Source organism: Labeo rohita, chromosome 13, assembly GCF_022985175.1.
Source record: "Labeo rohita strain BAU-BD-2019 chromosome 13, IGBB_LRoh.1.0, whole genome shotgun sequence".
NCBI classification, from domain to species: Eukaryota; Metazoa; Chordata; class Actinopteri; order Cypriniformes; family Cyprinidae; genus Labeo; species Labeo rohita.
In genome coordinates, this window is record NC_066881.1 from 19,912,265 (window position 1) to 19,929,125 (window position 16,861).

At 35.6% G+C, this 16,861-nt stretch overlaps 2 protein-coding genes across 3 annotated transcripts; both read right to left on the minus strand.

The window, feature by feature from the left end:
• Positions 1-958: 958 nt before the first annotated feature.
• Positions 959-2,222, minus strand: sdhaf4 (succinate dehydrogenase complex assembly factor 4). Its single transcript, XM_051125347.1, has 3 exons — positions 2,057-2,222; positions 1,744-1,875; positions 959-1,359 (listed from the first exon to the last, which is right to left on the minus strand). Exons 1-3 carry the CDS (start codon positions 2,133-2,135, stop codon positions 1,250-1,252), a joined length of 321 nt encoding a protein of 106 aa, XP_050981304.1. The 5' UTR covers positions 2,136-2,222; the 3' UTR covers positions 959-1,249.
• A 1,836-nt stretch (positions 2,223-4,058) lies between these two features.
• tlx1 (T cell leukemia homeobox 1) lies at positions 4,059-8,776 on the minus strand. 2 transcript variants are annotated; one of them, XM_051126435.1, is made up of 3 exons: positions 8,188-8,776; positions 6,826-7,027; positions 4,059-5,700 (listed from the first exon to the last, which is right to left on the minus strand). In XM_051126435.1, exons 1-3 carry the CDS (start codon positions 8,654-8,656, stop codon positions 5,490-5,492), a joined length of 882 nt encoding a protein of 293 aa, XP_050982392.1. In that variant the 5' UTR covers positions 8,657-8,776; the 3' UTR covers positions 4,059-5,489. The 2 variants fall into 2 exon arrangements, with proteins under 2 accessions (XP_050982392.1, XP_050982391.1); XM_051126434.1 differs by having other exon boundaries at positions 6,826-7,063.
• Between the last annotated feature and the right edge of the window lie 8,085 nt (positions 8,777-16,861).

The following is a 16,861-nucleotide window of genomic DNA, read 5'->3' on the forward strand; positions in this document are numbered from 1 at the left end:
ATTTGGTAACTAGAAGAGCGTTTGATCAAATTTGAGTGGTGTGTTATTTTTGTTTCGATTTAAAAGTCAGACCTATGCTTTGTGAAATCCAAATATAAGAGGAGACTGTGACTTTTACGTCATTGCTGACGTACGTATGTGCTGGAAGGCTGGGAAGCCGGTTTGACGCGAAATATGGATGAATAGTAGTTTACTTTGACAAAAGCTATATTATAACCTGGGTCACAATATAAACTAAATTTGCGAAAGTATAAAGTAAAATAAAATTATTACTAGACAAACGTATTAAATACGACAATACTATGAGAAAAACTAAGAACTATTAATCAGAATGTCAGAATTATGACATCGTTCAACAATGTATATCTTATTTATTTATTATGCCTTCGATATTTATCATGCTCAGCAAGATATCAGTCAAATTACCATTGTTCTGTTTTGTGGTCTTTATAGTGTTATTATGGTATAACAATTGTAAGCGTGTATTATAATGCTGAGCAGGCTGTCTCTCCCAGCCTTGCTGTTGTGCCCTGATAATGTGTTTAACCTCTCCTTAAATGCTGATGTGGTACTGCTTATCTGTAGCAATCCATGTGCATACATAGAAAAACTTTTGCAGTAACAACTGTTTTTTTTTTTTTTTTTATTCCACAAAATAAAACTGACTTATTTACATAATAATACACACAAACCTTGAACCAGTTGCATAAACTTAGCCTCTATGCTAAGACAGTGTCTTAATAACTAGTCTGGCCAAGTAGCAGTTAGCCAAGGGGTAATCGGTCTTATTTTTTGGAATCAACTTAGACTAATCTACATTTTTTTGTAACTGAATAAAAAAAAATGACTAGTCAAAGAAAAAAATAGCTGAAAAACTTTTAAGACTAGTCTTAAGCTTTTATGCAACCGGCCCTTATGACAAAAAATTCTATGAATGTTTGAAATATGACCAAAAAAATTGTTGAATAGGTTTATTCTTTGAAGATATCTTTCAGGTCTTGCAGACATCGTGTTACCCACTTTCAAAAAACATTAGATTCTTTTCAAAATGTCTATTAAAGTCTGAACAGAACCGTTCAAGTAGTTCAAACTACTTTTCCACAAACTATTCATACTACATAGTAGGCCCATATGATCAGAAAAAGACGCACATTTCTGGTCCAGAAATTATCTTTTGTATCTGTATACAGAATTATTTACCACATTCAAATGTTAAAATAAATACATTTGGATATATTTAACAGGCAAACTAAAAATCAATACAACGTCCCTTCCTCTCCCAGTCACCATATCGTGTAGGTTCAGGACCTCTTGGACCACCTTTCTCCTTAGTTTCTGGATTCACATCATCTGGAAATCCTGTTAAAAGAGAAATAAAATATTATTCCATTTTATGTCATATTAATTGTATAAAATAACTATATATAACGATATATATAGATAGATAGATAGATAGATAGATAGATAGATAGAAAGATGGTATATAATATCGTGTATGGGCGCTCTCACAGGCTGACCATAGAACGATATAAAAAAATTGAGCATATCGCCCAACACTAGTATGTGTGTGTAACGTTATATATACATACATACACACAGTACACACACATATTATATAAACAAAAACTTATTTTGGATGCGACTAATCGCCGTCAAGCACTAAAAATATATATGAAAAATATAAAATACATTTTACATTTATTAAAAAAGAAATTCTGAGCAGAAACTACAGTGTGTTCTTACGTTCAAAAACACCTTTCGATTTTGACTCGGTTTCGTCCATGTCAAAGCGTCCTTGGGGCGTTTTCGCTTTCTTCAACGGTTCTTTATCTTTGGTCGCACCACCAGACGCATATCCTGCTGTCCTATGACATGCTGCAAACAAGTGCGGAGAGACACTTTAACAAATATGTCGCAAACTGACATGTATTTCGAACAGTAATCAATATAAAGGCAGTTATATGCATATTAATATGACATTAGTACAAATCAATGCATGTTGTGCAAGCATGTCAATGAACAGTTAAAAAAAAATCCAAGCAAAGGTTGCACTCACCAGTATAAGTCGACTCTAAAAGCAATCCTCTTTTTACAAAACATGTAGCTGCACTACAGCAAACACGTAAAAGAGACATTTTGAGTGTATGCTGTACTAACCCTTGTCGCAGTAGAAAATTACACAACTGAAGAATGTTTTGGCGACTGAAAATGACGATGCATGCGTCATCATGTAAGGACACTAGAGAAAAAAATACACTCGAGAGGGTTGCAGCGACGCTAAAGAAGTGCAGACTCTAATGCTATGTATTTACTTGTATCTACTTTGCATGCATTTTTTTTCAAAGCGAAGAACAGATGAGGAACACTATGGAAATCAGTTACAAAACACTACAAAATAATACGTCGATTCCTGCACTCTAAAAATGCTGGGGTAAAAACAACCCAGTGCTGGGTGAAATATGGGCAAACCCAATGACTGTTGTTTTGACCGAACAGTTGCGTTAAACGTTTAATCCAACCTTCTGCGTAGTTTTATTTAACTCAACTATTGATTAAAAAATTTAAAATAGGTTGTAAATTAAATCAGACACACATACTAGAGACATTAGCAATAATCAAAAAGTAAATATTTATTGATAAGCAATTAAAAAAAGTTTATTATTTAAATATTATTTATTCAACTTATTTATAAATGTTCCTTTACTGAACGTATTAATAAATGTTCATTTCTAACCTATTTGGGGATCATTTTAAGCCAGCCATATAGTCATTTTTAAGCAATAGTTGAGTTAAATAAAACATTTAACCCAACCGCTGGATCAAAACAATCCTACTGTCCATATTTTATCCAGTGCTGGGCTGTATTTAACCCAGCATTTTTTAGAGTGTGTGAGACATAAGCGGTAAAAAATAATAATTTTATCATTTTAAAATAATATGATAGAAAATTACAAAAAATAACGTTGTTTTAATATGCCAATGGCATAAAACATTTAAAGGTTTAAAACCCATGATATATCAGACGTGACTAAGCACAACTATAAATGGACAGTTTATGAATTATTAATGAATTAGTCAATTTATTTGAGAGAATGTGACGTGAACGAAAACACAAAACACTTCTTCATTTTGCAATACTTTGAATCAGATCTGCAATACTGTTTTGATAGACATAAACTATACATGTGTTCGCAAAGTAATCAAACTAATCACTATTCGAATGCCTTGTCTATTTATTTGCATATTATCAGTATATGTCGGACATTATAAAATTTGTAAAATACAATATGAAAATAATACGTGAGTCTAAACGCATCCTTATGTTAATAAAACAGCAATTGGGAAATGCGCAGAGTGCACTTTAGTCTGGCCAAGGGTTAGCGACTGCGTTAGTGTAGTCTAGCCTACTAGTGTTTCTGACCTAAATGAATTCCATTTCTGAACATTCTGGAACTTTTTAAACGACACTTATGTAACACATTATACGATTTCGGAAGAGATGATGAAACTTAAACCACCTTCCGATGCAGAATTGGATAGCTTAAGCTTCTGGTTATTTTCAGGAACACCATCACATCTGCACATAGTTATCATAAACACGCTTTTGCACTCTCCAATAGAAAAGGAAAAAAAACATCCATTTATCATGCAACCAAAACTGTCATTCACTTGAGTAAAGATTCATCACAGATATGCTATCTGGGATCTATCCACAATGACAAAACCTTCGAGGTGTTATAGTTACTCAACAAAAAGCGCTAAACAAATCGAGCAGTTAGAATGATCCAGTCTGAGACATGACCACAGATATTTAATCATTCATATCAAGCTATAATAAAATATAATTTATAGGTCACGCCGACATCTCCGAAGAAAGTGGATCTTGTAATCACATGTATTTCAAGTAAACAAATAACAAACATATCAGTGCTACCAAGTTGGTCTGAGTTTTGATAAACCGTTTGTTGTTAAAAAAAAAAAATGTATAGAGTTGAGTACAGGTGTTACTGAGCATTGATAATTCGTCTTTGCCTCTTTAATTATTAACAATGGTTGGAATATTTGGGGAAAAATGACTGGAAAAAACATACTTCGCGAAAACATTTAAGTGTAGGCTAATACAGAAATAACAAACTATCCAGAAAAGTTGAAACTTTACAAATAATGTAAAAAGAAGTACATATTTGCTAACGAAAAATCTTTATGGAACGTCGCAACAACATTCTGCATAACAAGTGCTGTAGTAATTTATATCACGCCTCCGAAAAATGACAGTCTAACTTAGCTATCACAAGCATGAAGAATTAAAGTCAGCCCATTTTTCCTGCAAAATATATTTTAATTCACAGGACTATTTTCGCTGCAAGTGTTCATTAACAAACGTGCAAAATACAATCTCTCCAAGTAAACCTACATACGATTATGAAAAAATGATATCGAAAAATAAATGGTAACACTTTATAAAACTTTGTTTGCTCTTTAGCTTATAAATTGAATGCAGTTAAAACAGTAAATTAGTTAGAATAAAGCTCTGATTAACAATAGCATGATACAGCCTATATAGAATATTTATTACGCTACTTAAAGAGGTTACGAACGTTCGTTCTTTTTCACAGGCGTTTAGCAAAAGTGCACATAACACGCTTTTCGCGCTTTATCCGGCGCATGTTTAGCCTATCAATTATAACTTTTTACCCAGAATCGCCTATTTAAAATTATTAAAAATACGTTTTACTTAAAATTATATATTTGAATTCCTTTATTTTCCAAGTACCCACAAAAGTAGCGTAACTATAATTTTGTCAGTGTCCCAACACTTACACTCACTGAGGGCAAAAGCATAAGGGTGTACTTGAAGACAGTGAAGCCGTATCTTTTCACCCTGCATGTGTCTAATAATTCTGACAGTGACAAGGATATTAATTATAACAAGGCTCACTGTATTTCCGTGCACAACAGAGAGGTGGCGTTTAGCTTTAGATATTCTCCAATCAAGCCAGCTGACAGTAATCCGGTGTGTCCTTATGAATTATTAAGCATAATGCTTGGCATTATAATGATATGTGACGATTTTAATAGTAGGTCTACTTAAATTAGGCCTAATATGCTTTGGGGAAACAGACCATAATTCTGCATATGAATATTCGAACGTTCGTTTTTGTTTGTTAATATTTTGTCTAATATTTTCTGACTTATCAATGAAAGTTATTATAAAGTGTTACCACAGATGTAGTTTGGTGTTACCAAAGTAATGTTTGAAATTCAAACGAAATATGACAGTATTTTATGTTTACACTTTGTCGAAATCGAAATGATAAATCGATTAAAAAACAGATTCTGCACGACTGCCACGGAGAGCAGCAAGTATTCTTTTAGATGTTTTCTACAAGCTGCATATTACAAACGAAATACTGTTTTAACGTTAAAAAGAAGAAATTAATGTTGAAATATTTCTCTGTACATCGCACCTCCATAAAAGTCTCTTTCTTTTAATCAGTGTTGGGAACGCTACTGATTTTCGCCGTGTTCTCAGTCCAGGGCTGGAGGTTCTGCAGTGCGAATAGAGAGCTGTTGTGTAGGCAGATTGGGTCCGGAGTAACAGGTTGGTTTATAGTCTTTTGAAAAGCTTCTTGCTGAAGTTGCATAAGGATTCGGTTCGCTTGTTGTCGCTCGGCTTCTCTCTCCTCTGCTGTCTGCCGCCTGCATGGATTTGGATCATAGCACAGGAGTCATTTAGTCGGTGATTTCAGTCATGATTTCTAATAGCCGTTCTAGTGATTGCCTACATTTAATTAAAAAAGATAAAAATACAAACTGGTGATCCAAATACCAAAGAATACAAAATGACTATTTTGGCATAATTAGTATAATTACTTCATAACGTGGAATTTTCAAACGAATTCTGACACACTTAACATCGTGATGTCAATCGAACACTTGTTCCATTATTTTTTGTGTTTTCGTCATTAATTTGGAATTCACTCAGATTAGTCAGGCTACGTGGAAATCTTGTATTTTGAAAATGCAGATTATATACACTTTTAGAAATGTGTTCATTTTTAACACATTTTTCTGTTGACTTTTGTCATTTTGTGTACATAATTGACACAAATTGTGTAACTATAACCGACTATATGCCAACTATTATACATTTAATTCAATACCAATTACATTTCAGGTTCTGAGATCAATTACGTAGCCAAATCACAATCATTTTATTTATTCTTTATTTATTGATTTATTTTTCGTAAATGTCTGTGCACTTTAATTGTTGTGATTATGTTGGTAGCACATAAAACATCACATTAATTATCCTGGTTGAACAGCAGGTAATTAACCATCTAACACAACTAAGACTTTAGGGAAACTGATTGCAGTATAACAGCATAATTTCTGTTTTCGTCTAAAAACTCGATCATACTGGTCCATCAGTGTCTGCTAAAATGAATCCAATTTAATTCCAGGCCTACCAGAATGTATAATAAAATACTAAAAGCTAGATCAAAAAGACACTGACGATCACTGAGAATATGACTTGTTTACACCGCCAAGAAAAGGTTACAGTCAACCAATATTGGTCATTCCAAACTAAATGGAGTCAGTTAAACATAAATTGATGTATTGATCGAATTGATTGAATTAGTACATACTGAGAGAATTTCATGAACGGGCCTTCCAAAGCACGATATGGAATGCATTATGAAACTGACCCAGCTGACCTCACAGAGGTCTTAAAAACAAGTTCCTCAACTGGGTTTAGTGGTGAGACGAAAAAGAATGCATTACGTGTGAGTGTAAAAGCATGATTAGATCACAAAAGCTCACCTCCATTTCGTTCTTCTGTTCTGGAACCATGTTTTGACCTGCGCATCAGTCATTTTAAGTGCTTTCGCTAAGGCTGCCCTCTCAGCTGACGCCAGATACTTCTGACGGTGGAAGCGTTTCTCCAGCTCGCAGATCTGGAGGCGAGTGAACGACGTCCGGGGCTTCTTCTTCTTCGGAGGCGTTCGGTTCTGGTACGGGTGACCTATATGGCGTGTTACAGTGAACGGTGAGAGGGCCACTAGATTGAGAGACAGGGTGAAAGCAAGCGGAAGAAATCAGCAAAACGACAAAGCCAAGCAAGTGAGAAGCAAATGAGACATCCAGAGATGAAAGACGACGTTTGTCTTTTAAAAAACAAGCAGCAATCACGAAATATATCGAGTTCAGCCAAGCAAGCAAACAGACAGGAATATATAACTGGGGAAAAAACTTTTTAGGCATTTTCTTAGTTCTACTACGACGACAGTGTGAAATGTAGAATATAAATAAATAAAACATTGTAAAAATGTTTTGTCAGGTAACGAAAACTATGAATACCATTATTTTGTCGAGTCGAAACTATTAACTTTGACTGAATCAACCTGATTACGTGAGGTTACATCATTAAAGGCAAGTTTTAATGGTCAAATAAATAACTCATTAAGGTAACAACGGCACATTTTTACTTTTTACCGTTTGTAATTCATAATTAGCATTAAATTAAATAATGCTAAAACAGTAAGAAACATTTACGGACGTGATAAATCAACATTTACATTCTCGTGTGAGGAAAAAAAGACTGTCGTTTATTAACTATAAAACAAACAATCATATAACTTTAGAATTTTTTTATACCATTTACACACCCCACAGAAAAACAAATTTTCTTTGGCCTACCGATGCATTGCAGTGATTTTTAATATGTATAAACGTTCGTTTATGCTATTAATTGCCGAGACCAGTTTAATCGTTTCTGACATTGTTATAAAAACAACATGCATTTAAACTTTAATTTTATGATGGTTTTATAACGTTGTCGTTAATAAAAATTAAACTATTCAATGGAGTTGCTTTCACAGTGAAGCCCTTATGATTTGTTTTTAATTCTTGGATTTTCGAGTCTATATGAAAATCAACCAAATGTTTCATTAATTTAAGTTTAAAAAGTTGAATTGCTGCCTAAAATGTAAGTAAAATCAAAGTTGTGACCAAGGTACAACCCTCAACAAGTCGCTGGAGTTTTTCGACCGCTTTGATTACTGAAAGGTTGAATTTTACATGGTGGTGAAAACATTTTTACAGTGCAATCTCGAATAAGAACGAAGACTGAAATAAAGCATAGAAACAGCACTGCCAAGTTCAGAGTGATTTCTATTAGCCTACCTGTAAATCTGTCTTTGGTATATCTCCTGTTACTCTCCATCCATGGAAACGTTAATCCCGTGAGATTGTTAATGGTGCCCATGCTTCCCATACTTGGCACCGTGGCAGCGCTGGTGGGAATGGACGAGTGAACGCTGCTCAGCGGCCGGTGCGCTGGAACCCGGATCACCCCCGAAGAATTAAGGCAATTCCCATTAACATTCGTGCCCAAGTTCATGTTGTACGAGCCGTTGAGGGAGCCAACGCTGCACGAGTTTCCATTGTATCCAGCCGAGTTATTGACATTGTAGTTGCCAGTCATGGTATTATAGGCTGTGCTGACTATGCAGCCCAAACCGTAGTCCAGGTCCTGCATTCTGGGGTTGGAGATCATGCAGCTCCCCTGGTCTGCATTGTTAAGAATCTGATCGATCCCAAAACTGATGGTGTCTGCGTGCGTCTGGTGGAGATGCGCTCCCATATGATCCATGGTGTGGAGAGGGATGCGCGCTCCTGCGAGCCTACAGGATCCTCCACGTCACCCCAGTTATCATACAGCAACTAAAACCCAGTTTAGTCCAGACAGCATTGACTGCATGTGTGAGAAGGACTGAACTACAGACGATTGTCTTTTTTACTGCCTCCCTTTACCCTTATAGCTATAGCCTGCCGGATGGAGCCACGGGAACATCAATCAAAATGCCAAAGAGGCTGGGTAAAATTAAGCCTCCAATTCTGGGGTGAGAGACCCAATTGGCTAAAGAAATCACGACGAAGTCTGTTCAATGAAACGCACTGGAATTCCCTTCTCAGCACAGGGCAACTCAAAGGGATGATTTATTAAACCAAACACCAACGATTTTTCAAAACAACACAAAAATGACCATTTCAATTCATTAACTTGGCTATGCAGTCCCTGTTGTTGAGATATTTTCTCTTTGGATATGTTTGATCAAGCGAAGATGAGGCAGTGATTTCGAGGTTAAGTCTTTTTCACTCTTGTTAGGCTACAAAAGATCAATATTTTGCGACCATGAACTCAAATGGTTTGTCACTATTTTATGGTGATGAAAAAAAATCACAAACAATATTTTTAAAAGCTAGACCATACTGTCAACAATATTACATTTCATCGTAATATTAAATCTGAACCATTGAATCATTTTTATCGGAATAATCGCATTCGTCATTAAAAAAACAAAACAAAACATGATCACTGATCACAACAAGGTGGGGAAATATTAAGGAAATTCTGTATGAAATCTCATTTATTTTAAACATTGTGAGTCGCGACAGAATTAATGTAGGTTATAATTCAAATTCATTTGGAAACATACTTTGTTCCGTTGCAGTGTTCATGTGTTAACTTTTGTATTAATTATTCATTTTATTTTGCATGCATTAATCTTTTTAAATAAATATGCAGTATTATACGGAAAGCAAACACTTTCAAGTTATCGATTTCCTTCTGGAAGAAAGTGGGTGGTGATTATTTAACGTAAGATGCATTAAGTATTAATATTTGATGGGGTTCCAGATTAATGCTGCCAAATGACCAACATTAAAATTTAATGAAGTACAATTGTGTGTATTTTCACTAAAATTTGCTTTTTTTTGTTTCAGTAATGTAGACTTAATTATAGCTTTTAAGCTGAAAAATACCTTATTATTAATGTGCACCACAACTGGTAGATCTAAATGATTGTTTTACATTACAATTAAAGAGCTGGAACGACCAATTTATGTTTGATTACAGTATTATTAACCCAAGGTCCACTTCAGAAATGTCATTTTCATGCGCGGCTATGATACACTTAATTGCCAATTAATAACGCAATGTATTTACATAAAAATTACATACAAAACTGTCTGCCACATTTGCCGTCTATTTTTAGAATTAATTAAATCTGAAAGAAATTTCGATTCGATTAAATGCACATTTATGTGGGCAAATTGTTGGTTCTCCCGCAACCAAAATCGTCTTTTTGGGCATTAAACAAAGCACTATTTCTTTTTTTATTTATGCATTGAATAAAGTTATAAAGACAGTTTTGTCATTTCCCCAGTACAGTAAAAAACAGAAAGGGTCGAGCAACACACTTCAACATGGATTAAATATGGATAAAAAAAATAAATATTTTTCTTTTACTGATTATAATACGGCCCTGATTTACCAGTACATTGCAACTGTCTGTGGGTGCATTAGTGTACCTGTGTAGTACTTGACATGTGATCCATCGGCGCTCACTGGCGCCACTTCCATCAGCCGCATCTCTGAGCACAGTCGAGAGCGCACAGCCATGCTGCTGACAGCTTCAAGTACATCTACACTGAGGCAGCACTCTCATCAAAACATGACAAGAATTTAGCCCCGCTTCATTTGCACCTCACATTTAAGTAGCTAATTTTGATATATTCATAAAACATTCTAAACACGAAAACAGAAATGTAGCAACAAACTAATACATTATAAAAACAGACATTTAATCCTCCTGTATATTTTGTTCGTTCTGAGATATGATTGTCATAGATGATTCCTTTAATAAAGGGTGTAACCAAAATGAATGCTCATTAATGTCAAAAGTATTTCATGCAGTCATCCACCTTTTTCTGCCCTTAAGAGTGGGCGCGGCCATTTGTAAATTTTATGGGTGTGGCTTCCGGTCTAATCCGCATCCAGTTGTTTTTAGCTAGCAAAACAGCTCGTTTTGCCGCTTGATACTACAAACTGGCGTGTCTTAGCATATTATTTTAATGTATTATCTTAATCATGAGCACATTGGTTTGTAGTGCAAACAGTTTTACCCTTTTCTGCACGTTATTATTCTTTTAGTTATTTTCCAGTGGATAATGAACCGGAAGTCTCAACCATAGGCTTACTTCCGCGTTAAGGAAAGATGGATAATCTTGACTTTTTGTATCTAAAATGGCAACTATAAAGCAGATATTAATTGAATATTTAGACCTCACTAACATTTGTAGGCCTACTGCAGCAGAATTACAGTTCTCCGTTTTGTAATAAAGGAAATAGGCTTTTACTTTTAGAGGACAGAATGTGAAGTTCACTGTCTTTAACCTCTGAAATAGATGGATGAACTTCTTAATGCATTATGTCAAAGGGGAAGGGACCGGGCATTTTTGGCCTGTATTGTTAAAAAGGAAATAAGAGAACGAGCACACATTATATTTACCACAGGAAAAACTGTACAGTACTCCATAAAACATTTAAAAAACATTTAATCTGAAAAAAAGAAAGCAAATACGTTTACCTTTCATATTGATATGATTTAAAATTATGGTCCGAAGCCAAGACGTCTTCTCAAGAGAGTGTGCAAGCAAAAGTACATGGCCTCTTTTAAATTTTTAAAGCCGCAGCATTAAGGTGAGACAGAATATGTTCGCTGGAAGAATTAGTTTGGTGTTCAGAAGTGGAAAAGATGACCAAGCACCAGTTAACAAATGTCCTGATCAGTTGCTGAGGTGCTGAGGGATGGGATATCCATTAACTTGTTGTGTCTCCCATGCTAATGACTTGTTTTACTGGATAATGTGTCTGTCAAAACATAGCATGAACAATTATTTGATAAATTGCCCATATTAAAGTCGAGAAAGAAACAGAATGCTTTTGCAATGAGGGACAAATTGACTAATGCTGACCTTGTCAAATTAATATGCAAGTGAATAAGGCAAATTATTAAACTGGTTATTTGTCACTACACCAAATTTGATAAGTCAAAACAAGGCTGTGTTATGACTCTTTTCAGGCGTCTTTCATTATATAAGCACAATGTTTTTTAATGAGGTTATTAAATCATTATCACAGGTAATCAATACTAATGAAGTTCCCTGCTGCACATGTATAGGATGTATATTATAAGCACCTTTTGTAATGTAATATAATGCAATTTGTGCAGTAACTTATTAAATATTTAGGTCAATATAGCTGCTTTGTACTTTGGTATTATAACTTTTCTTTTAAGAAAAATCTTTAGGGTTTAGTAGCCATTGCATCCATGCTTAATCTAATACAACGACATAAATTACAAAGTAGTAAATGTCGCCCCTCATAATGCTTATTGCTGGAGGCGGCTTGTGATGGCTACGCAGGACAGATTGTTCACAGGTTGAATTGGAGTACAGATTTATTGTCTGAATCCCAACTCCCACTAACACATGGGATGTCTCAATTTATACTCCAGGCACCATGTGGATTCACTCCGCAGTCTAATAGTGGACTTGACACCCGTGACAGCGGAAGCTGCTCCTCCCCTGTAGCCAGTGGATGGTGTGTCAGTCCTCTCGAGTGCGGGTGCATCCTGTCGCCTGTTTTATTTAGGGGAGGCGGGTGAAGCCGGCCTCACTTCCCTTTTCCATCCTGAATGCAGGAGCCCAGCTGGGACCTGTTTACTTCACAGAGATGGATGGACTCATCCCACCAGCTACTGGTCATTATGTGTGAGATCAACACTATTGCTTCCCCTCCCAAGCTCCACGGACCAAACAGAGAAAAAAAAAACTCTTCTCTAGAAGCCAGTTTGTAGTATTAGCTGCTAGATTGCCAAAGCAAATATCCATATGTCCAGTAACTAAGGATATTATGATTAGAAAAACATCAGTCTCCCTTCTGTTTGTTTTGAACTGTTTCATGGATCATTATTGCGTCAGCAGATGAAAATGTAGCCTACTTAAAGGCATAGTTGACCAAAAAATGATCATTTATTTACCCTCATGCTGTTGTGAATCTATGATTTTCTTTATTCTAAAAAAAGTCTAAATATTTTTTAGTTCCTCTAATGAAAGTTCCTGTCTTGATCTCTAACTTTTGTTTGTTTGTTTGTTTTTAAAATATTCAAAATAATTATAGATAAAAATGATGGATCGGTGGATGGATAACTTTTTGTTTTCAAAATAGATAGACAGACAGACAGATAAATAGATAGATAGATAGATAGATAGATAGATAGATAGAGGAAACATTTTTGTTAGATAGATAGACAGACAGACAGACAGACAGACAGACAGACAGACAGACAGATAGATAGATAGATAGATAGATAGATAGATAGATAGATAGATAGATAGATAGATAGATGGATAGATAGATGGATAGATAGATAGATAGATAGATAGATAGATAGATGAAACATTTTTTTCTAGATAGATAGATAGAAGAAACACTTTTGTTTTCTAGATAGATAGACATAGACAGACAGATAGATAGATAGATAGATAGATAGATAGATAGATAGATAGATAGATAGATGAAACATTTTTTTCTAGATAGATAGATAGAAGAAACACTTTTGTTTTCTAGATAGATAGACATAGACAGACAGATAGATAGATAGATAGATAGATAGATAGATAGAGGAAACATTTTTTTCTAGATAGATAGATAGATAGATAGAGGATAAATTTTTGTTTGATAGATAGACAGACAGACAGATAGATAGATAGATAGATAGATAGATAGATAGATAGATAGATAGATAGATAGATAGATGAAACATTTTTGTTTACTAGACAGACAGATAGATAGATAGAGAAAATATTTTTGTTTGATAGATATATAGATAGACAGATAGCTAGATAGATAGAGGAAACATTTTTTTCTAGATAGACAGATAGATAGATAGATAGATAGATAGATTTTTAGTTTTCAAAATATTTCCATTTATTTTTGGATTTTTAAAACTAGGGGAAAAGTAGAAAATGAGAAGAAAGAGAAATGAGCATGAGAAAAGCAAGTGGGAAAAGAATAGATAATAATCCAGCAATTTTACAATAAGCAGAAAGGGTGTCATTAATCAAAATTACATATTATATGTGACCTAATTTTTCTTTTTCATTATCTTCATTATATTCCAAACACTGCAGCATCTACTCTGAATGCATAAAGAGATTTTCATACATTTATTCATGATCACATTGCGAGAAAAGCGGGCAATATTTTTTCATTAAATCCCTGACTACGATATCTACATATATATGTATCTAAATGTTGAAAGATCAGGGAGTTATCCAAACAATGTCATTAATTTCCTTTATTATCAAGAGCGCGGCACGCAGGGCGACCAGAGACATCATAATCTGTCATCGCACGGTGCCTTCAACAGGTAGGCTGTTTTTGTGTTTATCTTTTCCTCCTTGTTCCCTCTCCCCTCGTCCCAATTATGCAGCTTGCTACACCATAACAAACAGGTCCACCAGCCCAAACCTACAAGCCAGAAACACAGCCACAGACTAGCTGGTGCCTGCACAGGCCTCGGGGGCTTCAGCTCACACCTAATGATCTGCTTTGACGGACAGAGGCTGTGGGCCAGAGCTTAGCGTCTCCCCTGATACCTCACCCCCTGCACAAACAGCAAGGTATGTGGCATCAGCTGATTCACTTATTTAAGACCGACATTGACCCTTTCTTCAAAATTCCTGTAAGAAACGTAACATGTTGAAATAGATGGCAATGTATTCTTTCTAATGTCCTTACTTAATACTATCTTCATTTAGTATAGGAGGAGTAACTATTATGAATGTATTTATTTTGTTTCACAGTTTAACAGCAGACTATTAGATGTCTCAGAAAAGAAAACAGACTGAAATGCATACGAGACATTTATCTAAGCCTTACAACGCGGCAGGACAGACATCACTCTCAGGGGTCAAAGGTCATCTCTAATTGGGTGGAGAAAAGAAAACAAGTGCTCTTTCAGGGTGGTAGATCTAAGGAGGGGAATCACAACAACTCAAAACACAGGCGACTAAAACTTCAATAACTATTTCCATCATAGAGTACACTGTGAAGTCACTGAGAGAGACTGGGGGTATCTGTAACATTATTTAAATTTTCCTTAAAGGGATAGTTCCCTCAGAATTGAAAATTCTGTCATTAATTACTCACACTTGTGCTGTTCCAGACCTTCGTTAATCTTCGTAACACAATTTTTTGATGAAATCCGAGAGCTTTCTGACCCTGCATAGACAACAATGCAACCGAAATGTTCCCACGCCCAGAAACGTATAAGGACATCAGTATAACAATCCATGTGACATCAGTGGTTTAATCGTAATTTTACAAAGCTATGAAGAAACTTTTTGTGCGCAAAGAAAACAGTGCATATGTGTTCTATGTCAGCAGCACTATGCGGTTGAACCACTTATGTCACTTGGACTATTTTAATATTATTCAACTTCCGTTTCTGGGCTGGGAATATTTCAGTTGCATTGCTGTTTATGGAGGCTCAGAAAGCTCTCGGATTTCATTAAAAATATCTTAATTTGTGTTCTATAGATGAACAAAAGTCTTATGGGTTTGGAACGACATGAGGGTGAGTAATTAATGACAGAAGATTAATTTTTGGGTGAACTATCCCATTATTAACTCTACTACAGATACACCTGCCATCTTTTTGTATGAAAAACATTCACGTATGTCAAAAGCGTTGAAAGGGCCCTCGCACCCGGGCTCACCGCCACCCGGAGGCTTTAGAAAACAGCTGAGCAAAAACGGTGAGCAATATGCATTTAAAGTGGTAAATATAGGAGGAATATGTCAAAGTCATTTGTCTGTGCCAAACCTTCTTCTGCTAGTTGGTGGCGCTATGACTATAAATGAATATTGGCATGTAGATGTCTTCAAGCCAGGACTTTGATCAAACATATGACTTTTGGCACAGATTGAACATGGTACGTTTGCGTTAGTGTAAATCATGACATATCCTGTTGTAAACAGGTGGCGCTATGATTATAACTGAATATTGGCCTTTAGATGTCTTCAGGCCAGGACTCTTATCAAACATCTGAAGTGTGGTACAGATTGGACATTGCATTTTTAAGTTAGCATAAAACAAGTAATTTCCTGTTGCCGGAAGGTGGTGCTATGATTATAACAGAATATTGGCCTTTAGATGTGATCAGACCAGGACTCTTATCAAACAGGTGAAGTTTGGGGCAGATCGGACATTGTATGGCTGAGTTAAAACAAGGTGAAACATCAGACTTTGTCAGGCCGCCATGGACACGCCTTTCAACGAAAAATCAAGATCATCACAATTTATTATCACAAAGGCTTTTAGATTAGACTGACCACATATAATGCTGATGTCATTAAATCTCTAGGAGGAGTTTGTTAGAGCATAAAACATGCCACTTTCTGTTGCCAGCAGGTGGCGCTACGACTACAACTGAATATGGGTATGGGCATGTGTTCAGGACAGGGCTCTTATCAAACATGTGAATTTTGGTGCAGATCGGACATTGTATGCCTTAGATATAACAACTGTCCGTTTAAGGGCAAAATATCAAAGTTTGTCAGGCCACAACGGACACGCCCTTCAATGAAAACTTAAGATGTTTGCCATTTAACGTCACAGAGGGCTTTAGATTACACTGACCAAATTTGGTGTTGATCTGTTTAATCTCTAGGAGGAGTTTGTTTAAATACAACGCCTGAAAACGGCAAAAAAGGCACAAAACTTGCAGAGAAAATTCAAAATAACAGACGTCCTATTAGGATTCGGACTTCATACCGAGGGACTTTTTTGTAGGCATTGATGTGTTACATGTGTCTACCAAATTTTGTACATGTACGCGAAATGTAGCTGGAGAGGCACTTCGTTAAAAATATTATAGGTGGTGCTATTGAGCCATTTTGACACACCCACTTCTTAAACTCATATCAGATGTAAATTTTCACCAC